General features: G+C 48.2%; 1 protein-coding gene across 1 annotated transcript; it reads right to left on the bottom strand.

Annotated features, from left to right (window-relative positions):
- Window positions 1-166: 166 nt before the first annotated feature.
- On the bottom strand, window positions 167-26,598 carry LOC135899509 (trypsin-4-like; the record flags this gene model as incomplete). The annotated part of the gene is made up of 5 exons (XM_065428783.1): window positions 167-956; window positions 2,526-2,934; window positions 3,842-3,951; window positions 8,341-8,426; window positions 26,514-26,598. Coding segments are annotated over 5 exons (972 nt in total), but the record flags the coding sequence as incomplete, so codon positions are not given.
- Window positions 26,599-26,604: the final 6 nt, after the last annotated feature.

Consider the following 26,604-nt stretch of genomic DNA (forward strand, 5'->3'; position numbering starts at 1 on the left):
GCAGAAGCATATGAAAGCGGCCGGGAACTGTTTAATGAAAGGCCTAGAGGCTTGCCAGATTGCTTTTCTTGATGTGTATGTTGAGCTGAAACAAACAGAAGATAGGGTGGTGGGAAGTGTGGTGGATGAAAGTGGTTTTAGAAAGAGAGAAAAAGAAGAGCCAATGTGAATGTACACGTTTAATCCCGTTAACTTGTAGGGTTTTGTGTGCGCCTGGAGCAGGTTGATAAAACTCGCAACACTCATTAATACTCGTGTATTGGAAGGCCGTAGCCTCCGAACATTTCTTGCGGCAATGAACACGCATTAATAAAAAAAAAGAATATAGGAGTAGCCAGAGATACGAGATCATCTTTATCTTTTTTTTCCTTTTTTTCAGTTGTCAGGAAACCCTGGAAACAACCGCGACGTGCGAAGCGCAGCTTGTCCACTTTATACTAATCTCACCGAGCCAAATTCAAACTGAACGATTCCCTGCTTAGACTACCTCGTACGATGGCGGAATACCTGAGGCATTCTCTTCGACGCTGTATTTATTGAAACTGGTTTGGGACCACAAAAAAAAGAAAGAAAAGGAAAACAAAAAGAAAAGCATCAGAGCTGGGAGAACGTATTCCCTGCGCAGGGTGCGAGCGACACTGACGACGCACAAAGTCATCGACACACGGCGGCCGTCACGGCACGAAAGCGCGAAACGACAACACCGAGAAAAGCGGGCGGCCCGTGCCGTCGTCGCGCACGGCATCTTGCGGCCAATGGTCTCTGTCGCGCGGCGTGGCTTGGTTTCGGTGCTGCAGGCGCTTGGTTGTGTCTCGTATCCAGCGTCGGTAGGCGGCCACGCGCACGAACACGGCTGGTCGGCCCGGACGACCGCAGCCCGCGCCCCAGGATACGAGGCCGGACAGCTGCCAGCGGCCGTCGCTGCGTTGGCACTGGAGCGGCCCGCCCGAGTCACCCTGGAATCGGTTGCTTCGATGTAATGAAACCAGATTGCGCGTTCATCGATCCGCATACTCACTCTGTGGATATGCGAAAAAACAAACTACGTCCACTCGATAATTATTAAAAAAAACGATTAATCTACAAGAGATCTACATCTGCTCAAAATCTTACACGTCTGATCATTGTTTGACAAGTAAAGCAAGCTTAGTGCTCGCACTTTCACAATATTGACTCCGCTTTACAAACAAGATCAAGGATGATGAGGAAGATGAACACATTTTTCTGTTTGTTTGTTTTTTTCGTGCACCTTGCCCCGTAGCGCAGATGTGCGCAGTAGAATGTCGCTAAACGCAAATCACCTTAAACGAACAGCAGCCTTACGATTGGCTGGTTTTGGATTCCTGTTATAGCCTGAATTCGTTCGCCCGAAGAAAAACATTGGTATTGAAACTATTAGTACTCACATACGAGGTAATAATATCCAAAATGACTCTCACACTATTTGCTAACCCGCACAAAGTTTGCACACTCGTTTAAGGAAAACTGAAGTCGGCATCTAGCACAACACAATCCCTTGGTATTCGCATGTTTCGCACCGAACAAATTTAAACTTAGCAGGCGAACCATCTCGCATCTTGTGGCAGCCTGTAAAACAGTCGGTGTTGCAGACATGGAGACTTCAATTTATGCACCTAATTGGATGCAACCGCACAAGCGTCTTGAAGTATTCACTCTCGTTGGAAGCAGCATGCCCGCGCGTCACCGTGACAAGCATCACCATTTGCACCTTTCCTTTTCGGGTTTTCTCACCAGTTGCACGCGTTATCGCCAAGGCGACTTTCGTTGACTTTTCTTGGTGCCGTGGATTCCGTGGTTAGCCGCTCTATATGCGTAGTGTGGCTCTACCGTGGATGTGACTCGATGTGGTTTCTTCATATTGGCAATACCGGAGAAGTGTGTGTTCGCTTCGTATTTCTGATGGCGGCACAGAAAAGCCCGCACAGTGCGCATGTGCTAAAGACGAAGATCACAGATTTCGATGGCTTCAAGAGCGCTGACTAAAGTGACTATGTTTGTTTATGAAATTACTCTTTTTTTCCTTTTTGTAATTATATTTTCTGCTTCTACCTCTAGAAAACGACTGCGGGGAGGTATTGTAAGAAGAGGCTTTGCAATCAGATCTGCTATAGCTATTCTCTGTTGGCGATAATAAAGTGTCTTCTTCTGTCAAAAGAGTTTGAGGTACGCGCACCAAACCGGTACCAGATCGCCAGAATGCGCTAGAGCTCTTTCTTCCACTGGGAATAGCGCGCAAATTGTGCGAGGCACTTCAATAACGTTCTCTAAACAGCATTCTTGACATTCGGCTTCCCCGTAATACGATACGTTGTGAGGAGAAACACGCTTTAGCCATCCCTTCAGTATTGCACGGGCAGTTGTGCGCGCGGGCGTACGTGCAAGGATGGGGGGGGGGGGCGAAATAGGACTATATATCTTGCGCGTCCACCTTCATTTTATATCATTAGCCCGGGATATATGTCTACTGCGCAAACGCAAGGACGGGGTAGTGGGGAACTCCTCACGTGACAGGGACCCCGGCCGCCTTTCCAGAGGCCCGCGCACAGCAGCCAGCGGCGTAGCGCCGCGGCCCACGGATACGCTCGCCGACACAGGTCCCACGGCAGCACCGGCAGCGCCGCCTGGTGCAGCTGTGGGGCGCGACCAACCAGCGGTCGCCGGGCGCCCCAGCCGGTGATGACGCAGCGGCGACCCACGGCCCCGGACCCTCCGGAGGACAAGGGCAGGCAGATGGGCGCAGCGGGCTCAGGAAGCGGCTGCACCAGCTCGGCGAGCGCCACGTCGTGGGTGTAGTTGTGACGTCGGAACCTGGCGTGCACGGCAAGCCGGCGCAGGCGCACACACTTGCCGGCACGGCAGGCTAGCCACAGGCCCGCCGGCAGCAGGCGCCCCGCTCCGTCGGTCGCTGCGGGGCTGCGGACGGTGTCAGCGCTGACAGTTCGGTGCTTTGCTTCTTAACGAGATTGCAGGCGCTTTAGGACGTCCGTTACGATTAGACAATAGGCCGCTTGTGGTCCTGCTAAAAATCCGGTTGCATAAAATTCTTGCGGTCGGCAATTTATTATTAACGGCTCTACATGACCTTTGACCACCGCGACCACTTTAGCAGACTGAGGCTGCAATAATACAATGTTATATTATTACTTTGTTGTGATAAGATATAGCATGGTAGAAGACAGTTTCCCTTCATTATTTTGTTTAATGACACAAAATCATTCATACTTTAACGCGGATGAATTGTCCACATGCGATGCTCTCGAATCCGGTGTCAACGAGGGCTGTGCACAAAGTATGAGCGCTGATTTTTCTTTAACAGGGATGCGTTAGCGTAGTTACCGGCTTCTATTTTTCTATACACGTAGACGTGAAACAAACAAATACTTGTATTAGATAAGGGTCGCATGAATTTAAACAAAACAAACGCAGTCAAAGTAAAGAATACTGATGAGTGAAAATAACACAAGAATAGTTTTAGCGCTTAATATGTCAGATAAGTATTTAAATTAGGAAGCTGGCGAAAAAAAAAACGTACAACCTTGCTATTCTTCAACTCTGCCACACGAGCAAAACAAAAAGCTTCTCTATCCTTTCTAATCCCGTAAACTCAACTCGATACTTGTTACACATATGTCAGTACTTCACCGAAGCATTCTTACTGCACTGTTTGCAATGATCACTTTATCAAAGTAAGATACAGATCTACAATGTAATTTGAGTTGCCGCAATTTTCTACAGAGTGAGCCGCGAAACTTCAGCGAGACCACAATGATCTGTGTTTGTTCGATGGGAAATGACCGGCACCGCACGCACACTCACTCACTCTAGCAGGCAGTGAGCTGCGGTGAGGAGCCATGTAGCCGACACGAGGCTCGCCGCGCAGAGCCGACGTCCAGGAGCGCCTGACGAAGGACGACGGTGGTGCAGCGACACCTGCAGTTGGCAGACAACAGGCGGCGTATTTATCAAAGTTCTGACCGATGCCCTTTCCGGAACCCAGCCGCGTCCCTCCCAGCCTACACTTTTCCTCATTTTCCTCTTCCGCTGCGAGAATAATTAACAAAAGGCAAACAAATGTTACACGTTACATTTATTGGTTCCCGGCGCACCTTGGTTCACTTGATGGCATTCCCGTCAATCCAAATGAATCGGCCAACAGCGTCGCCCGCGACCTTACAGACCGGGCCGCTTTTACATATGGTTTTGATTCTGCTGGATTGGAGAACTTACATAGAGATACGCTCATTACATACAATGAAATTACAAAACATTACTACATGGGAAGGAGGGAGTTTCCACCCCCTCACTATAGGCTAAACAGAGCACAAGCAGTTACACTTAGACAATTACAGACAGAGTCTTATTATTCACCTGCACAAATAAAGAAATGGTATAACATTGCAGACATGAATATTATATGCAAAGCATGCAAACAGGAGATATGCACGCTTGAACATCTGCTCTGGGAGTGTGGGTCGCTCGGCCCTGGCATTTCCCGGAATCGGTTTTTAGGAATGATCAGATCTCCTGATCATATCCCTCAAGTCCTGGCTGTCCAGTACGCCCGTGATAGGGCTAGGAGGCTTGACCTCCCGGTCCCAACATGGAACTAGCCAGGCAGGTGGCAACACCTTGTACAGGACCAGATTAAAGTTTTTCCTCCTCCTCCTCCTCCTCCTCTTCCCCTCCTTTGATTAATCAATAATGTCTTTCCTCCTCCCCCTCCCGTAACCCCTGCGTTTCTGCACTCGTTGCACTCACGAACACCCTAATACATGACATCGTGTCAGGTTAGATTTTTGAGATTATATAAGATTATATTAGATTAGATAAGCCGGATGGACTGATAGATAGATAGATAGATAGATAGATAGATAGATAGATAGATAGATAGATAGATAGATAGATAGATAGATAGATAGATAGATAGATAGATAGATAGATAGATAGATAGATAGATAGATAGATAGACAGATAGATAGATAGATAGACAGATAGACAGATAGATAGATAGATAGATAGATAGATAGATAGATAGATAGATAGATAGATAGATAGATAGATAGATAGATAGATAGATAGATAGATAGATAGATAGATAGATAGATAGATAGATAGATAGATAGATAGATAGATAGATAGATAGATAGATAGATAGATAGATAGATAGATAGATAGATAGATAGATAGATAGATAGATAGATAGATAGATAGATAGATAGATAGATAGATAGATAGATGTACCACGGCACCAAACACGCGCTGCGCGATTATTTCATCAAGCACGGATGCCCTGAAGAGCATTCAGAGCCTACGCGACACTGTCATTGCTCGCGGCGCACAAGAAGATAGGCGAGCAAGCGAACGCACAGGTCTGCCGCGATGAGCCATCAGAAGTCGCAGTCGAGGAACGCCATGTCAGACGCGATGTTGCAAAGCTCACGAGGGCTCTGCTGCAATGCGCAGTGCAGTCAGTGAGCGCCCGCAGCAGAGCATTCCGGCGCTGCAAGAGCGCTAATGGATAAAGCTGAGGGAATGAAGAGAGCCCACGCTCTCGTGGCTGTCATGTTCAATGTGCTTTTCTTTCCTTCGTCTATCATCTGACACCTAATCGCATTACGCAACGAGCAGGCGCCAATTAGACAAAAGTTGCCCGTGCCGTCAAGCAAACGTTGCAGTGAGAGGAAAAGCTATCCGAGATGGTGCTGGCAATTTAGATACGTATCTTCTGGTTGTGTTCGGGTTCCTGAAACAACGCACAGAGAATTTTATATTAATTAAATCAGCGGTATATTACAACATATAGTTTCACATTCAGTCAACGTTGCTAATTGGTATACAGTTGCAATTTTGTCAGTCGTTAGGCTGCCAAGAATTAGGCGTAGCGGTCGCAGTTTCCAATGAGGTGGTTAGTGGGCGTAATGTGAAGACGTGTAGTCGCGACAGGCTAGTATAGAATGTCGAAAAAGAAACAAGGTCACTTCAGCCACTTTCCGTGTTTCTTTTTCTTTAATATGTAATATATAGTATTGTGGTCTCGTCGGAAAACAGGAAATTCGAACAAGCCAACCATATCGCTTGAAATTCTTAGTGAGCTTTTTTCCTGTCATATTGAGAATGTTCGTGCTCACAACTGCAGACACGACCAGTCTGTTTTGGAATAGTTCGCATTTGCTTTTTTGCTTTTTTCATTTGCTTTTTCCCTCGTATCACAAGCAGCGAGCCATTCCTTACATGGCGGTTATTCTCTATAGCCGCAAGATCTTGTTTCCGTTCGTTACGGTTGCATCACAGCAAGGAAATCACACAACGTGGCCCTTATACCGATGCAGCAGTAAAACTATTGACCCAAGGGAAGCGTTATCTTCCGGGTATTGCTCAAGTTTGCCAAAGCAGAGGCAATAAAGAGATGGCTGTTTACCTACTAAAAGGAGAATAACAATAAAGCAACTGAAACAGAAAGCTAGGGACGAACTATGGAACGATACATATACATATAGTTCGCCCTTTATGGGTGAATTTTGCCTGCAGGCGACACACCAGAAGATATCTTTTTTCTATCGAAGCACCCACAGAAGGCCCCTGGGAGGCCCAGCTGAGAGGCCCCAGTCCTGAGGACCAGCTACGGCTGCTGGATAGGGTTGGCTATCGGCACAGGGCCACGGCTACTTGAAATAGGGTGGCCGTCCAACTCCGGGCACCAACTACTTGGTCTGCGAAATAAAGTTTATTCACTCACTCTTGGAAAATTTGTTTCGAGTACGGAGTTTCTGGCTAACTCTCTTCGGCCATCACTGAATGATAGGCAGCTATCGCCATTTGCTAGATACAAAGCAGGAACAGAGGGCGAGGAAGATGTTTGGCCCGTGGCTCTTTCGAATGCATGAAACACGGAGAAAAACCAATGCCGAATCCCCGGCCGCATTGGTGTCACACAGGTAATGTAGAGCGAGTGAAATGTGCACCTCTATTTCACATTCGACGAAAACGGTGTGTGCAAGTTCCACTGGAAGCCTGAAGTACCTTGGGGCGAAGCTCGCTTCCAGTGTTTTGCTTGGTGTGGCCCACAGGCATGAAGGCTATTGCTGAAGAAGTTTTCGCAATATATGTTCTTTTTAATTCAATATCCTTGATCTCGATGTAATTTTCATATTTCAATGAAAAAAAATACTTTATTTAGGTGTTCTTGTATTTCGTCCTTGAATGGTTCTGTCTAATGTGGCAGCGTGGATAAAGATCAAGCGTGGCGAGCTGATGATATTGTTGAAATTAAGAAAAGAAAAGGACTGCTATTCGGAAGCCTGTGTGACACGTGCAACACATAACCGATGGTTAACTAGCGTAAAATAATGAGTGTGAACGGAACGGGAACGCACTTAAGAGCGACGAAGTATTAGATGGAACGATAAGTTTAGAAAATTCAGAGGCACAGGATAGATCGGATAAGCGCAGGATAAGAGAGGGAAATCGCTGGCGTAGAGATCATCGCAGTGCATTAGACTGAAATAAGCTGATCATCTTACTAATTAACCTCACTAAACTTTTTAATGTTTCTGTGACGTGTTCGGCTGTACCCTGTACGTTGATCATTTGTGCGCTACAAAGAAGGTTCCCAAGTTAGACCGCATAATTTAACAGAAATAAATAAAATTCGAAAATCGCTAAATGAATTCCTGCAGAAGCACATGGTAGAGTTAAAAGGAGTCTACACGCCTCAAACTTACAACACCAAAGCTGCCTAACCTCCCATCAAGAAGTACTCTTATTCTATTTATTACGAGATCGCGCATTTCTTTCCAATACAATTGTATCAAAAACTGCTGTTCTAACATATACTACACGCAGTCCCTGGATATAGATGGACCTTCCCAGTTTTATTTTGCATGATGGCCATCATTGCTGTGGCGTGCAAAAACGCTCGTACGCTATGTTCTCTAAGTTTCTTTTTTCAGTTGGCACGCGGTCATCTAGGACGAAAAGATCACACACTAACTGGACAATCAAAAAAAGATAGTCACAGCACTGCGTCTCTACTCCGTGCCTGTCCCGCTAGAGTGCGCTATTTTCATTCTAAACTACCGTCTCTGCCGAGGACGCAGAGGCACCCTGTGGGGGAGGCCACGCTATGCGTGCGGCTAGCGCTGAAGGCGAGCTACCGTGCTCCTCACAACTCCATGCACTGCAGCTTCACACTGTCATCAAGCAGTATTTTTCCGTGTGGTTTTGCTGAACCTATACACCGCGCAGCCTGCTAACGGGAAGCGGACATGTTGTTCAGTAACGTGCAGTGCACGGCGCAGTGTTCGAAGCGTAACGTATCACCTGCCAGGGCCACTGGTCGATGTCGGTCGGCGTTCCGCCCACGATTCGGCTCTCGTTGGCCGGGGGCCCGGCAGCAACGCCGCAGCCTGCGAGTAAAAACACGTTCGCTTAACGCGAGAGGAGTGTTTACACGACCCGCGGAAAAGTTGGTAATGAATGCCGCCGCCTTTATGAGGAGGGTTGCGCGCTGCCCGTGACAGGTTTCGTAGACTATACACACTACACGGCTCGAAGCGATTAGGACTCCTATCTATGCCTCCCCCCCCACTACCCCCCCCCCTTTTTGTGTGTGTGTGGAGGGGGAGGGGGAACGACGGCGACATGCGCAAGCGCGCACATGAAAAAGCCCATAGAAAATTCTTTGCCATAAGCTTTCGCTGAGGCTTTGTCGTTATGGCGTCCTGCTGCAGAGTGCAGCGCCCTGGATTCGATTCACGGCCCTGCCTGCCATATTCCCGTGTGAGCGGAATGAAAATTTGTTCCTGTGCTTAGCTTAGGGTGCACTCCGAAATATCCGCGATGATAAAAAATAATCAGGCGTCCTCCACCGCGTCGTCTCTCAATGTTCCATTGTTTCTTCAGAAAGTGAAACCCCAACAATCAATCAACTGTTTGCGGTAATCCTAGAAATACGTGCTCCGAAAACGAAACATTCTTCTCTAAAACCGTACGTATTGTAGGCACAGCAAAGTCAGTTTCATAGCAGTGAGGGAAGAATCTCTCGTGAATTTTTATCCAAACTATAGGAAATCTTCGAGACCGAAAACTTTCTTTGTTCTTCTTGGAGAGGTCAGACTTAAAACAATAACCCTTTTCCTACATTTAGACAGTCTGTTCATACTTTTACATGGGGCTCTCTCGCTTCTGGTAAACTGGAACGAGAGGTTTACCTTAACAGATTGTATCCCTTTACATTCACAGGTATTTATTTGTCCGGAGCATTTCCCACATATTTGTCCAACGTCATTTGCTCGAGAATATTCTCGTGTAGATAATAAAGTCGAAAGAAAACGGAGTTCAACAGCTTACGAGAGCGCTGGACTCATGATGGAAGAAGTATTATAACATTCATTCGCATTTATTTGCGAACGAGCACGTTTTAACGATACACTTTTCATTTCAAGCAAATGAGCAAAACGAGAACCTTTTGCCTCGTTCTTGTTTTGCTCGTCTTCTTCAATTTCCATCTCCAGCCTTAACCGTGTTTCCCTCAATTTAAAGCAAAGGAACACAGCGCCATATAGATTTTTTGCTGTAAACAAAAAAAATTAATCGATATTTTTGCCCGTTTCGTGCACTCAATCAAGAGCGGAATTCGGCCAACGCTCGGCTAAGGACGAGACCACAATTTTCGTCTGGGCCTCCAAGGGAGGTCGGTCGATTCGGCTTCTATAAAAGGGTAGACAGAACTGGTGAGATGAAAAGGAAGGAGGCTGCAGACATGGAGAGTTGGGGAGGGGGGAGGGGGGGGGGGGGAGGTCAGCTCATAATCTCCTGGCTCATTTTCTCTTTCCTTCGGCCAAAATTGCTTTCAATCAATAGTCGAGGCTGGAGCGAACGGTCATGTCAGAAACCCCCTAGAGGTCATCTTTCTTAAGCTGAACCAACTCTTCCTCTTTTTTTTTCTTCTGGTATTCTTCTTCCTCTTGCTGAACTGCGTCCCGCTTATTAAATGTGACACAATGTGCCACGCTTAAAGATTAGGTGTAAAAAAAATTATGGGGTTTTACGTGCCAAAACTGATCATGATCTGATTTGATCCTGATCTATTATGAAACTAGTATGATCTATTATGAAACTGATCTGATCCAAATCTGATTATAAGGCACGCCTTAGAGAGGGGCCCTGGAAATTTGGACCACCTGGGGTTCTTACACGTGCACCTAAATCTAAGTACACGGGTTTTCTCACATTTCGCCCCCATCGAAATGCGGCCGCCGTGGCAACGTTTAGGTGTCACGTTTATCGAGGATGTGGAATTTTGATGCTAAAACGTGATGCGTTTTTACATCACGTTTTTTTGGCCATGAGCACTGCCATATTAGCTCTTGAAAGTCATGACAGTGTGACAGCAACTTCTCTCGTCATTATATACTGTCGTTCATTCTCGAGACATTAAGGCTTATTCACTTGCTGAAATTCTACAAACAAGGATCTAAAAATGATGCAGCACTTGCTAAGTATGTGGCTGAGTTAGTTTCGCACACTTGTATGCTTGCATGCTTACCTTAGGTTTTTACTCACTACGCTTACTAGTTCTCGCAATACTTCAATATTCACGGTTGACAGTGCGGCAGCAACAGTTCTTTACACGCTTATTAATACCCCGATCCTTCGCGCTCGCAAGAAATACGCAATGTAATTCAAGCCTGCCCCTCCCCCCTCCCCCCCCCCCCCCGGTGCGTCGTCATTTGCAGAGTTGTGCAGGCTACGGCTGCAAGACGGCTGCAACAATGTAGGAAAGACCAATATACGCACAGCTCATCAGGAGAAGGAAGTAAAAAATTGTTGTGAAGGAAGAGTTCGAAGGAGTGTCACGTTTTTCCCATACAACGGTCATTTAAACTTAAGCGTATCTGTGACGTGAATTTATGAAGGAATTAAAGCAACTCCTGAACGAGCTACTCCAAATGTCTCCCTCGAAGCGTTATAACCCTTACTTCTCATTAGATGGCTACGTGCAAGTGCGCTCTATCTGTAACTAGGTTGCGCGCTAAATTTATGGAGCTTGTCGTTTCAACTACTTTTGAAATATTATATCCATTGCATGCTGCTTTTGTACATATACGTTTGATGCAAGTCTTCCAGTGATATCACCGGCATTTCCTTTATTAGAGCACCCTAATGCACATTGGTCTCCGAGGCCGTGTAGGTTTACGTGCCGTCGAAGAAGTTCAAAAAGTGCCTTCGGCACAACGTGCCCGTTCTTTCCGTGAGTCACAGGGGAACAATATACGTTTGACGATGTCCGCAGTTAACTTGCGCTTAGTAAAACTTCATTGCAAAGTTTGGCACTTTTTGTTTTTTCTTGATAGCCGCACTAGTATTGGAAGTGCAGTATACGTATATCTCCCACATTATTGCGAGCTAACTCCGCATAGACTCTCTGGTGGTTACAGTACGAAAAATATCAACTAGGTATTTCAGTAGAAGTTCAGTAGAAGTAGTAGTTTTACGTAATTTGGCGTAACACTTACCAGCGGCCGTGGACATGTCTTCGAGATATTGATATCATTAGAGGAAAAATTAAAGATGATTACATCGAAGTAGCGCAACACTTCTACGCTACTGAAGGCATATCAAGTTAAATGTTATAACTGAAAGGGGAACATCGAGGAATATTACATTCTTTTACTTTTTAACACTCTGCAAAGCAGAACCTGCAGTCTGTTTTTTTTTTTTTTTTTGTCGATATCACTTCAACGCTTCTCGTCGTCTAAACGGTTCCTTGAGAAGAACCAAACGTACGCCTACCTAACGTTGGTCGAGTGAGATTTTAGGCGTATATAACAGTCCCACTAATAGCTTTCTCGTAAGCAATGTATCAATTGTCCGCGAATTAGCGAGCTTTAGGTTATATCGCTTCTTGCACAGGACAGAATGCATGGCTAAGCAACGTCCACTTTTAAAGAATCGTGTTTGTCAATTATTCGGCGCTAGGAGCAATAAATAAATGAAATGCAGGCTACCATGATAAGATGATTCAATACATTATCTATGGTACGTATACCAAGCATGGTTGAATTGCCAGAAATGAAACAAATGCGCCGTATTTTTCCCAGTTCCTAAGTTAGTGGGAGCTAGGAAAAGCTGGGAAGCTTTGCCGAGATTGCTTCATTAGTATGTATTACAAATTTATAAGCAATCTAGCCAAAGCAAAATTTTTTTACAGTTGGCCTCTAAGCGCTGCCATTCATGTAAGGCCTCTTTTGCCTTGACTGTCGTGTTTTTGTTTATAAACTGTGAAATGTTAATGGCTCAAGCAACACGGAATAAGAAATAGTGGCCTTCACTTTTTTTTTTCTCTCACTTCGCGTATGGGTGCTTAGCGATTCGCAGTTTACAATGCGAATACGTACGAACCATAGGCCACCTGTCAATTTCGCTGCTTTTGAGCGTGATCACGTGAGCATGCCCACCACTGTCGCTCGGTGGCTTAGGCGTTATGTTGCGGAGCGCTAGATCGCGGGTTCGATCCATCATGTCGACCACATTAAAAAAAAAATACACGGGATGCAGCAAAAAAAAATGGCTGTGGCTTAGGTAAGGTTAAGCCCAGGATGCGAAGCATACTAGCCTTTATTTTAGTTGTTGAACCACTGTTTAGCCTGGTGAACTGCTGTTGCTTGGCTATATTTGGTTCGGCTAGACGAAGAAACAACTCATGCATTACTTCTTCGCCTTCAAGAGTGGAACGCGACAGCGTTCCCGTCGACCCGCCAAGGGGTGTAAGACAATGGGCTACAGGGCAGCGACTACGCGCCCCGCATTGGACGCGGTGAGCGTCGAGCAAAGCAGCGTTCGGCGCGGCAACGAAATGTGCGCCTGAGCAAGAGACGCACGCCTTAGAAACAGCGCGTTTCTAAGGCAACACCGCATTCACTAGAGGCGCTTTTGTACCGCTTTGAAGCGTTGTACTCGTGGCTCAGTGGTAGCGTCTCCGTCCCACACTCCGGAGACCCTGGTTCGATTCCCACCCAGCCCGTCTTGCAAGAGTTGAGCCAAAGCCACTTCTCCTCTGTCGTGACGTCACGGTGTCACGTGATTTCATGGTCACCGCCGCGCCTGAGGAGCTGGGTTGAGCCCTCGTAATATGCTTCGCATAAAAAGAAAAGAGGTAAACGAAAAGTTATTGTACCAAGATTTCAGTACGCGTCAAAGAACCACAAGCCGGGCAAAGTTCATCCGAAGATTAGCCGCTGTGGGGTGTCTCTATAGCCTGAGGGCTGCTTTGGAAGGTTGAACCTCACAACTTGATTCTGATACCAGAATTCGCTTGAAACGTTTCGCCGCTCTTGCCGTATACGCTTCGCTTACACGCTGCGCTGCGTTCTGTCGCATCCGGGTCATTACTTGTTTTTCGCTTACAATTGACTTAAAGGAGGAGCGTTACGTGGGTCATTCCCTATTCAAACGAACCTGAAACGCAGGAATGATCCGAGTTGGCCACCCGTGAATCGAGTTGCATCGAATCTGTTGTATTTCAAGTATACTTGTAAATATAGAGTGTTTTGGGTGGTAGATATTCTGCCGGAAATTAGGAAATTTTTTTTTGTTTAATTATGCCTTTTGTTTGCAAATTTTTAAGTAACGCATCGCACAATTATGTAACCGTACGTATTACGAATTTAGATAGGGCAGTACTAATATGCGATACATTATTCTTTGAAGTATACATACAATCTTCAATAATAATTTCCAGGAATTACGAAAACAAAAATAACAATATTACGCTGCAAACAAATAATTAAACTTCTGTTCTCTAGAGCCTTCCACAGATGCAGTTTAGAGTACTGCAATATCGCTTTAGTTCTAGAGTCGCAAAATTGATGCTTCAACTTTTTTATCTCTATCTATTTTACCGCAATATGTAAATAAAATCGAAGCTCTAAACGGAGCACATGTTTCAAAGTGTTGGCACACAAAAAAATTAACGTAACAAACATGATAGAACTAAGTATTCAGGTTGCATCTGTGGAGCATTTGTGCGTTCATATGCGTTCGAATGCCCAAGTCGATATTGACACCGAGCAATAGACTGCTCATCAGCTCCTCACGAGATTGTTCAGGGGGGGCATTCCCTCACTTTCACCGTTTTCCTTCTACGCTGAGAAATTATTAAGCTAGGCGCCACCTTTAAGGAAACAGGAACCTGTGCACGCTTGTATATCTCCTATATATGACACGTGGCCCAGGAGCATTGGTGCGTTCCTTTATGTGGGGAATGTGAAAACGCATACTGTCAGCAGAGCACACAGGCGCTGCTAGAATGGTTATCTTTTTGATATTTTTTAAAGCCCGGTTCTCAGTCAAAGCATTTGTGAATGCCGATATAAATAGAGGACGCGCAAACAACTTATTGTACTATGAAACTCCATCACTCATGTAATACCCTGTCGCTTTCCCTCTACCTAAAGTTACGTGACCGTCTGCTGTCATATGCTATCGTCAGAATGACAGAAAAGTGTCGAATGATCTCGTCAATGAAAAAGTTCCTTTTCTCTTGAACAAACGTGGAATTCCTCATATTACAGAAAAACTTGAAGTGGGGGCTAGCTGTTCGCGTACCATGTATTATTACACGCGTAGAATGTAAACGCAGGTAAACAAGTAATTTGGCAATGCCAACATATTTACATACGTCCCTTTCGACACGCTTTACTGCCCGACACTCAGGGCCACCGAACTAAAAAAATCTTATCGACACCCTCTCCCTCCTCCTTCTCCTCCTCGTTCCCTACTTGGCAACTTATTACAAGTCTAGCAGCATAAATTGAACCAGCGTATATCTGCCACCTTTAACTCTACGCTTCTCCTATGGCTTTTCTGGTGCTTTCTGCATAGTGCGCAGAGCTCATCCGAAGACTACGATGACTGCCGACGGCAACGAACGTGTTCTTCGTTTTTCCTGTCGAATCAATCGCCTCAAATTCGTGCGAGGGTAAAAATAAACTCGAATGAAAACAAAGATTCCCAATGCCGACACCTAAAACGACGACCCCGCCGCTTCGGCGAATGCTAAAGAGGCTCTTGAGCTCTGGAAGGCGTTTTATGGCACCAAAGGATTACGGTTGACGCTGCGGCATCAAGATGCGAAAACGCCGCCGCCACCCGTTTAAGGTCGGGGCGCGGTATCGCGCACTTTAATGGCGGCGCCAATATTTTCCCGGGCGACAAGTTCAAAGAAATAGCACGCATGTAATGCAATTCCAGCCGAGAAAAAGCATTCAGTGGCTTTTTAGTTGTTGTTTTTTTCTGTTTGCGGAGACAAACGACGCTTCTTTCGATACGCCGTCGACTGCGTAATACGATACGGTTTCACATTTTGTAGAAAGAGCGGCACCTACCAGCGCACTAGCCTTTCAACGTCTTATTTATCTTTCGTTGTTGAGAAGTTTGATTTCGATAATCCTAACGATAAATGGTGCCAAAAAAACGGGCACTTGCCAAGAATGAAATAAAAATAAAAACAAAGAACAGACGTTTCGGGCCCCGCACGGGTCCCTTGATCACAATGACGATAAATCCCTTAAATCCCGATAAGTCCCTTGATCCTAACGATAAATGCGCCACTGTTACGTAGGAAATATCGAAATAAGAACAGGCTTTGTCTTTCGCAAAAATCGAAGGAGCCCCGCAGCAGCTTGATGCTATATGGGCGAGAACACGGTGCTTTAAGTAACTATATCGAATCAGGTGATGAACAGCCAATTGGAGGCGGTTTTTACAAATCCTACTGTACCCTAAGATAGGAGAAAGTTTCAGCCCTCAGAGGTGACGGTAGCTATTGTTTGGTTAGTCAGATTACATTGCGGATTGCAGATTTCAGTCACATTTCATCCTACTTGAAGTGACGTGGCTTGATCATGCACAAGACCGTCGTCGAGCAGCACGTATGGGCAACAAGGCTGCCCGGCGCAGGAGAAAGCTTTTAGCACCGTCGAAGAGAAAAGGTGCCGTCATGTTGGGAAGGTTGCGAAAGGCCGAGCTGTTGGAGTTCTGTTCAAAGCTTGCTCAAGATGCAGCGGAAGATATGACGATTGCCACCATTAGTTTAACCATGTTGCAAAGCAAAAAATGATTGGCCGAAGATTAAATACTTCTTGAAGATGATTCTAAGCTCGGCACTCATCATGAAAGAAGAAAGTCCCTAGGAAATGAAAACAATGGACAAAGAGAATGAAGAACTCCGACAGGAGTTGAGCCGCAAAGAACAAGAGCGCGAAGAGCGTGAACGCGCGGAAACAGAAACAGTGCGAAGTCACGAGTACGAGTAAACAGTACGTACGTGAGTCAGTACGTGAGTACGTCTCACGTACTCACGTACTGAGTGAAACAGTACGTGAGTACGAGTCACGAGTACGAGTAAACACTTGTGAGCTCGCTGAATCGCCATTAGGTCAGGATACGACAGTTTCAAGCGACGCAGCTGAGTCAGTACCGCAGCGCGCTAAGATCGAAAGCGACCGCGCGTCGAAGCCGATCAACCTCGTTGCGGAGGCAGTACTTGGAACGACGCCGTTTCAAGCGGCAAACATGAGCCAGACGCACGCGGAGACTGTGAGAGGCTCTGCTTAGGAGCCGAAGGAGCTGGTTGCGAAAGTAGTCATCCTGGAGCCGACAGTTTCAAGCGGCGAACACGAGTCAGAGGCGCAGCCCACTGAGATCGCAAGTGCCTCCGCGTTAGAGCTCAATGAGCACGCTGCAAAGGCAGTAGTAGCGGAAACGGCCCTTTCAAGCGGCGAGCGGGAATCAGAGGCGCGGCGCGCTAAGACGGCCGAGATTGAAAGCGCGTCCGCGTTTGAACAGAGTGACGTGGCTGTCAATACAGTAGTTCGAGCGTTGAATTCCCATGGTCCATCAGAGGCGCCGCAATGCGAGATCGGTAGCACCTCTTAGGTAGAGCGTGGTGTAGATAATTCACACTGCGAGATGGAACCACACCGCCTTGGAGCAGCGTGGGCGCGTAACACGCGCGACCTTAATGCGGCTCAAGCGCAGCAAACGCTAGAGAGCGCGTCCAAAACGAAGCAGTTTACGAGTCGACAGAGTCAATCGTTGCGCCCACGTCAGAGAGCCTAAAGAGGCTAGAGATTAGCAGTTCCACCTTTTTGCCAGAGAGCGAAACAACGACCCAGCTCGCTTACATCCAGGGTAATGTAAGCGAAGGTGCAGCACGAAATAATGTAGGCTTTCGATCAAGAGAAAGGCGTTGCGGTGGAGCAAGTGTCCAGAACGCAGGCCAACGGAGTTCGATCAGCTGATCGTGCCTCACTCGTATCGCCAGAATATGCAAGTCCGTGCTCTGAGGAGCCAGGTTGAAGAGAAACTAGTTATTTCCGCGGTTCAGAGCAACCGAGCAACAGAGTGACAGAGCAACAGAGTGAATGTGTAGACAAACCAGCGGATGAAGCGGTGAGAGAGCGAGATAGATATATAAAGAAGGCAGGGATGTTAACCAGCCAAAAATCCGGTTGGTTACCATACCCTAGGGGAAGGGAGAAAGGGAAGATAAAGAGGGGGGACAGAGAGAGAGAGGTTACAGAGACGTGAACGGATAGTACTCCAGACTCATCGTACAAACCAGACGTTCTCAGAAAGCACAAAAGTGCGAAGCGCTAGTAAAGCTAGCCCGCATCACTACAGAACTCTTTCGGCGAGTTTTAGAGGAGGCACTCATAGTGAAGGAGGGAAGAAGAAGAGGCCGAGGAGTGCGAATGTTTTCATGTCGGCTCCGGCTTTCTCAAATGTTATCGCGGATTTCTCTGTGCTTAGCGACCTAAAGTTTTCACCAAACAATTCTTGAAGTTCTCCGGACTCTGTGGACACCTCGCTTTCAGGTGGGACATTCCATTTTCCTGGGAACCGCACCTTTTCTCCACCCGCCACGTCGCCGCCGCGCTAAGCCTAGCTGGCCGGTCGTTCAGCCTCCGACTGCACCGATTGGGTCTCGGCGGCGTGTCGCGCCTCGGCGCGCGGCGTTTACATCTCCTACCAGAGTGATCCCGCACCTCTGTCTTCGCTATGGAGATCCAGGTCGCCGGCCAGGATATTTCGCCAGATGAAGTGACCGCCCAGTCTGGCTGGGTCACTGCACGATCCCGCCGCTCAAAACGTGGCACCGACAACTTGACCCAGGCCAATGGATCATCTCAAGCCCCAAGTAGCCGGCCCCGCTCTCGGGCGAGGCAGCCCGTTAAAGCTCAAGTTTTGAAGGCGGGCCGCATGCCGCCGCTTCCGACGGAGGACATCAAGATTGTCATCCGCCCCAAGGGCGCCCTTCATATAGCCAAGATCGGCAGTCCCGTGGTAACCACCGCAATTCTCCGAGCAGCGAACCTCACGGACGAAGAAAGCTCAGAAGACACTGTCTGCCCGAATACGCAACAAAACATCGTTGTCGTCAGTACACCTCGCCCGGACCATGCAGACCGGTACGCTCGCATCCGCTCTATCCATGTGAACGGCGTCAACCACGAGGTCAATGCATACGAAACCGCAGCTGAGCACACGACGAAGGGGGTCATCCGTGGGATCCCACTCACGGAGACTCCCCAGCAGATCCACAACAAAATTGTCACTGCCCGAAACCCGACAGCCTTGGCAGCCAAGCGCATCGCTTCAACTACAACAGTGATCGTCGCTTTTGACGGACTTGATGTGCCTTATCAGGTCTGCTACGGTTCCACGTTACTCCCATGTTCGCTATATCGGAAGCAAATTGACATTTGTTACCAGTGTGGCCGCCTCGGACACCGTATGGACGTTTGTCCCTACCCAAATAACAAGATATGCCGGGGCTGCGGTGTCCGCAACCCCCCCGCCGACCATAACTGTAACCCTAAGTGCTCGCTCTGTGGTGGTCCCCATCTCACCGCGGACAAAAGCTGTGCCGCTCGATATAAAACCCCGTACGTCATCCGCAAGCGTATCGGAGAACGACGAACAACCAGCCAAGCCACCTATAAACAAGCCGGCCCCTCCACCCTCAGCACCAGAACCAGGCCACGCTCCCGCACACCGTCAAGGGGGAGCCGTTCCCGCTCCAGAACTCCATCTCGATCCAGGCAACAACGCTCAAGATCCCGGTCTGCATCGGCTTCACGCATCACATCTACCAACAGCAAGGTGAGCTTCGCAGACGCTCTCATGGGCACCTCGCGAGAGGGTCGTAAGATCGACAACACACAAGTCACCTACCCTCCTCTTTCACCAGAAAACCCAGAAATAGCTCAGCTTAAGCGCGAGAACGCCATCCTACGCGATCTCCTAACTAAACTCTCGCAGGAGGTTAGAGACCTCAAACAGTCCCAAACATCAGCCCCTACACCTATCGCACAGAACGTCCCTGCCGCTAGTCAGGAGGCCCCCTCGACTCCCGCCCCCAAGAAGAGAGCGCTGCAAGATGGAGCCACGGGACAGGTCCGCTCTGAAGTTAAAGACATGCTCATCTCACTTCAAACAACTATTAGCACTTTCCAACATGCTCTGGACTCCATCCAGCAAGCCTTCATTGGTATTGTCCAACGCGTGACCAACCTGGAAACTCATATTCTCACGCCTCCTAGCCATGCCGCCCCCGTCTGCGACCCTTCCGGTACGCCGATGGCGACATCCACCATCTCCCACCATGGCTCACACTAATCAAGACGCCCTCATTTGGCAGTGGAACTGCCGAGGCTTTCATCAAAAACAACCAGTGCTCAATCAATACCTACGCCAACATACCCGCCGCCCGGATGCTATCCTACTTCAAGAAACCAACAACGCCTCGACCACGCTCCCCGGTTATCAAACCTTCCATACCACCCACCCTCTTCGCCGGGTCTCCACCCTAGTACGGCGTCGTATTCCTGTTATTGAACATGATCTCAATAGTCCTCACATCGAACATCTATTCCTCGAATTAATTCCCAATCGTAAACGGAAAGAATGCATCTTCCTTCTGAACATATACAATAGCCCCAAGGATAAAGCAAGGTGTCGCTTCCTCACCCTCTTTAAGAAGGCTCTTCACGTAGCTGGAGCGCACCCCCTACTCATCGGCGGAGATTTCAACCTCGCCCATACAGGCTGGGGCTACGTTCGCACGGAAGCTGCAGCTCGCAACCTCTGGCAAGATTACCACGACTTAGGCCTTACGCTCATCACGGATCCCTCCTTTCCTACACGCCTCGGTACTTCCACTACCCGGGACTCTACCCCCGACCTCACCTTCATCAAACATATCATCAATGCACACTGGACCAATACCCAGCAAGACCTGGGCAGCGACCATTATATCCTTGCTCTCTCTTTACCCCAACTCGCTGCCGCCCCTGCCCCCACTAAAGAATTCACCATTACCGACTGGGATGTTTTTCGAAAAATACGCATAGGTTCTACCTCAGCAGAAGGCATTACCGACATTAACACCTGGATGCAAGCTCTACGCACTGATGTTCAAACGGCCACTCGGGTGGTAACTACAGATGCCTCAGTTGAACGCATGGATAGCCGCCTCGCCCATCTTCTGGAGGCTAAAGCCTCCATCCTAGCTCGATGGAAGGGGCAGCGCCTAAACCGTCGCCTCAGAAGCAAGATCTCGAAACTGAACACAGCCATCGAGGAGCATTGTCAAATCCTCAGCCGGCAACAATGGACTGAGCTATGTAACACGGTGGATGGACAACTTCATCGCCCTTCCTCGTGGCAACTCCTCAAACATCTGCTTGATAATACCACCACCCGCACCACCCAACAGGATCGGCTGCAGAAGCTCCTTTATACGGAGACCCTTAAGCAAGGTCCACAACAGGTGCTTGACTACCTCTGCACCAGATATATCTCCAGGGGACAAGTCAGTCCACACAGCAATTACATCGGTAGACCCAACCCAACACTAGACGCCGATTTCAGCGTATCTGAAATACACGCCGCTCTACGCAAGCTTAACGGTCGTTCTGCTCCAGGGCCAGACGGGGTCACTAACAAAAGCCTTCGCAATCTCGATGACGAGTCCGTGTCCCATCTGACTGACTACATCAACGATTGCTGGCGCAGTGGTGCCCTTCCAGCCGCCTGGAAGACTGCCAACGTTATCTTAATACCAAAGCCTGGCAAACCATCTAGCCTCAATAACTTAAGGCCCATCTCCCTCACTTCATGCGTAGGCAAGGTGATGGAACACGCCTTCTTAGCACGCATCAACAGTCACCTCGAGGACAACTCTCTCTATCCCCACACCATCATTGGATTTCGCCCTCACCTTTCTACTCAAGACGCTATGTTGCAGCTTAAACATCAAGTGCTCAACGATCGTTCTCGTAACATGAAAGCCATTCTCGGACTCGACCTCACTCAAGCCTTTGATAACATTTCCCATGCAGCTATCCTTGATCAGGTCTCGAACCTCCAGCTGGGAGAGCGAGCCTACAATTACATCCGTGACTTTCTCTCCAATCGCACGGCTACCCTCTCGGCCGGGGATTTACGATCAGACCAGCTTCCCCTTGGCAGCAAAGGCACCCCGCAAGGTTCCGTTATCTCTCCCATGCTCTTTAACTTAGTCATGATTGGCCTTGCCAAGCAGCTACAGCAAGTCGACAATATCAACCATACCATCTACGCCGACGACATCACCATCTGGTCGTACCGAGGCAGTGATGGTCAAGTGGAATCGGCCCTCCAAACGGCGATTGACACGGTTGAAGCCTATCTCCAAGGGACTGGACTGCGCTGTTCGCCGGCTAAATCGGAGCTTCTGTTATACAAGCCCATTCAGCGGGGTCGCCCTCCCAAACACCAATCTGATCACCGACCCTGTGACGCCATCACCCTACGCCTTCAAGATGGTAGTCCTATCCCAAACGTCCCTAGTATCCGGGTTCTTGGTCTCACCATCTCTACCAACGGCTCCAACGCCTTGGCTCTCAACAAGATCTGTGCCCAATCTCAAAACACCCTACGACTTCTTAAACGTATATCTAACCGTCGAGGAGGACTCAAAGAAGAAAGCCTTCTCCGACTCGTCCAATCCTTTGTCATATGCCACATCACCTACGTTGCTGCGTACCTCAACTGGTACCGGGCTGAGCAGAACAAGCTCGACACCCTCATACGAGGGGTCTACAAGCAAGCACTTGGTCTCCCACATTGCACCAGCACTGAACTCTTCAACCAACTGGGAGTTCACAACAACCTTTCCGAACTCATTGAAGCCCAACAACGCTCTCAGCTTGAGCGGCTCACCCATACTGAAACGGGGCGCTTTATTCTGTCCACGCTTGGCTTCACCTACCATCAGCAACAGGGCCCCAAACAACCGATCCCGACCGACATCCGTAGCTGGATCTACATAGACCCTATCCCTAGGAATATGCACCCTGAATATAACAGGGCCCGGCGCCAAGCTCGGGCCGGAGCTATCATAAAAGCCCTTGCCAACGTACCTGGCGTCACATTTGTTGATGCAGCCCGATACTCCCATGGCACACGATTTGTGGCCGTTGCCACACGTGATGGAGCCCTACACCATGCCTGCAGCGTCACTACCCCCACTGCAGAGACGGCTGAAGAAGTGGCCATCGCCCTGGCCACTTTAGATCCCACCTGTCACACCATAGTGTGCGACTCTCGCTCGGCCGTTATTAACTTCAGCAAAGGGCGTATTTGTCCCCAAGCTCTTCGCATCCTCTGCCAGGCACCACATTCTAAAGACAGCATCATCTCCCTAACATGGATCCCGGCCCATGCGGGCCCTGTCCACCCACACCTCCCCAATCTCAACGAGGTCACCCACTCCATTGCGCGAGGCCTTGTCAACCGCGCCGGAGTCACTGGAGATGAGTTGGACACCAGGGACAGTCTGACAACTTATAACGATCTTGTTAAGGCCTTTTACCTGAGTCGCCGAATCTTCCCCCCGCCTCACCCAAAGTTCAGCCGGGCGCAGGCTACCACCCTGCGTCTACTACAAACAAACACGTACCCTTCACCCGCCCGCCTCCACCTTATATTTCCGGACGTCTACACTACCCCCAACTGCCGGTGCTGTGGAATTCACCCGGCTACGCTTTCGCATATGCTATGGGAGTGCCCAGCACAGTACGCACAGACTAACACCACGACTCTCTCGTCGAGGTTGCATGAGGCTCTGCGGAGCTCCACCCTCGACGACCAAACCTGGGCGACCCAGCACGCCCGCGAGGCGGCGGCGAGGCAAGCCCTCGACGTCCCTTCGTGGGAGGCGTAGGCCCGGCCATCATAAAGTGCTGGTTCTGCAATAAAAGTTTATTCCTCCTCCTCCTCATAGTGAAGAGTACGCTCCACACGGAAGCTTTGCTTGACACACCGGAATTGCCGGATGCGGCAAAAACTAAAGCCAAGGAGAGAGCAAGCAGTTACTATGTCCAGCAGGAGAGCGTCAACTTGAGCTAGGCGATGAAGTGCCTGATCGCCTACGCCAAGGAGGCTTGACATTGAAAGATGTCAGGTGCCGGATGACACAGAGAAATGTAGTTTTCCGTGACGAGAAAAGTGAATGGGCTTGTCTTGCGCTAGAGAGACCAAAGGCTACCGAGCCGGTAATCGCATCACATGATTACATTGAGCACGAAGATCAGAGGATGCTCGTCAGCGGGGCAGGGCCGATGTTGCGTGCCAGGCAGGAGATGGAGGTAGAAGGAGCATCCTGTTCTCTATGCGAGTCATAAGTTGACCGTGCTGTCGTGAACAGGCGTACCGCGCCGCCTAGAAAGGAAGCACGCGCAGAGTGTTACTAAATTGTTAGGCGACCTAGCAAGTTATGCGACATCGTTATGTGACGTTTCATTTACCCGGTCCGATTTTTTTTTTACATTACATCAACGACGACAGAGTGTTCTGAGGAAAAGATAGAGGACTGCGAGCACTAGAGAAACACTACAAGCACTAGAAAGATCAAACAGGAAAAGAAGCAGCGGTGAGTACAAAAAAAGGGACAGCAATTTGTTTTTGGTGACTCAGTTCCAGATAAAGAGCAAAGCCAAAAATACTCTGTTACGAATGTCTCGTTTATAAATACTGCTTACAACGTCTAACACAACACGGTGGTGGCTCTGAAAGCAATTTATTTATTTATTTATTTATTTATTTATTTATTTATTTATTTATTTATTTATTTATTTATTTATTTATTTATTTATTTATTTATTTCTGCGCTTTCGCGCTGTAACACCAACGACTTAAGAGAAACAAAATTCCCCTTCTTAGACGCCTGTGTCTTTCGTAAGTTCTCATTCATTCCCCCAGCGGGGCTCGTCTTGCAGGTTACCATATGGCAGAATTGCATTTTCGTATGGACAGAAGCACACACGGAAAGCTGAACGCATGAAGAACCACCTGCTCGCCGTTAAAATGTGACGTGATAGAGAAGCGCAATACAAGCACCCCAAAACACTATGCCTTGTACCGGCTAAGATGTTAGTGAAGGGCAATCGCCCCCTCCCGCTCCTCAGTCCTTCACTTCTACCCCTCCCCCAACCCCTTGGATCCCGCAACCTCTTGGGCAAATTTGGGACCACCGTCACGTCGTGTTTTCGCGTTCGCTCAGTATACGCAGCCGATTTACGGACGCCTTCGCATCGACCACGCTGGTCCTTCTCATGCACCACGCATTTATTTCTTCTTGTTTATTAGTATTTTTTTGTCAGCAGCACAGAACTGAGCGAGGCAGCGAGTCACGTATTCGCGTTCGCGTTTCAATGCGCGTTTCTTCTCACTCGAGCAGAATTGAGCTGCGAATACCGTTTTGCCTCCTTTATTTCCCGAGCGTTCGTCGCTGTTTCTTCGAGACTTGCCTGTTTACTGTGAGGCCATGAGCAGCTCATGAGCTGACTATTGCGAACGTGAGTTTCCGTGTTTCGCCGTTTATTATTATTCCTTCTTCCTATGCTGAAGAAACATTTTTGCTTAGCAGTGAATCTACTTCAAGAAAAAGAAAGTACGTAGTACATAAGCTAGCCAGCCTTTCTGCAAATGAACACGTCGGCATTTCTTTCAAGGATTACCTCGCTACGTATGCAGATCACACACGTGAGCAGCATCTTGCGGTAAACATTTCTTCCGAATGTAAAGTCTGGTAGCAATACTTTCCCGATCGCTTCAAGTTCCGCTCCCCGTTTTTTGCAGCAAGACAACCAAAAATACAGGCTTTTGTAACATTTAGAAGATCTATCTGTGTACGACAGAAGGAGAAGCGCCTGCGCGAAGAAACGCAACTTCATCGGAGTATTTCTTTTTTCCTCCTTTTTGGTGGCAGATGGGCCACCATTGGCTGCTTTACGAGACTGCAATTATTTGAGGGAGCCGCTCACACGTAGTTACAGTACTAATCAAGTAACAAATCTGTTTGCACACCTGGACTAGGAGAGAGGAAACACCGCCTAGTGAGAAGGAAAGGAGTGCGAGTGTGAGTGCGAGAAGGGGTGGGGGGTGATACGGAGGTGAGAAATGGCTGCTTTAGGGAGTGGCATGTCGTCAGAACAAAAATCGGTGTATTTGGGAAGCACATCCGTACCACACAGACTTGTGTGATTCTCCAAGGGCTCCAAGGTGACAGTCGTTGATACAGCCAGCCGTCTAGAGTAGTCATCTGTCGTCAGCTTCGAGACTGAAGATGCACGCTGTCCTTGGCATTTACAGTCAGTAATTTGCATTAGAGTGGTTACGAAATGGCTTTGCGAAGTTTGGCGTGGTCATTGTAACATTTAACATCTACTGTTCATCTCATCTTCGTTACAACTTCGAAAGAAGTAGTGAGTAAGTCAGGTACAACTGAGTACCGTGCTACTGCCTTCGCCAGGACATGACCATGGCTTCCTTGAAACAACCGTCGGCTTGAACGAGTGAAGGTATGGTAAAGGTGTCGTCGTTCGTCTTTCTATTTGCGTCAAAGCATAGTTGACGTAGAGCAGGTGTGTTTTACAGGCACACCGAGCACAAGAATGCCAAATCTACTGGACAGGCTCGTCTCTTGCCGCAAAGCCAATAAAACGCAAAAGCCGAGGCGATAACAAACTGGTCATTGAAGAAGACCAACATCAAATGAAAGCAAAGAAAACATCAAGGAATTGCAGCGTTTAACACGCGGATGGGAATTATAAGTGTGCAACTTTTTTTTTTGGTTTAGGTATGCTGTCCTTGATTTTAACGGCTCTTGCGAATCATCGTAGCCACAGAGCTCTCCCCAAGTATGTAGTAGTGATGGAGATGTATCAGTTTTTGGAAAGGACCTACAACGTTAGTTTGAACCTGCTGCAATTAGCCTTAGCTTCATGTGGCGTCTAGGAAGCTGCTGATCAACGCGTCGGGAAGAAAGCGCTCCTGGCATAAGGCAAAGGACATATTTTGAGGGCGCAGAGGAACGCACGGTACAGCGGGTCAGCGGCGCTGGCCGGCTTTCCGACGTCGGGTTCAGCGCATCGCGGGCTCACCTTGGGAAACATGCTTGAGTGCATGCAGGGGTGGGGAACCCGTTTCGGAGCGGGCGGCGACGACCCTTGCTAGCCCGGCCGGTTGCTCACC

Source organism: Dermacentor albipictus, chromosome 4, assembly GCF_038994185.2.
Source record: "Dermacentor albipictus isolate Rhodes 1998 colony chromosome 4, USDA_Dalb.pri_finalv2, whole genome shotgun sequence".
NCBI lineage: Eukaryota > Metazoa > Arthropoda > Arachnida > Ixodida > Ixodidae > Dermacentor > Dermacentor albipictus.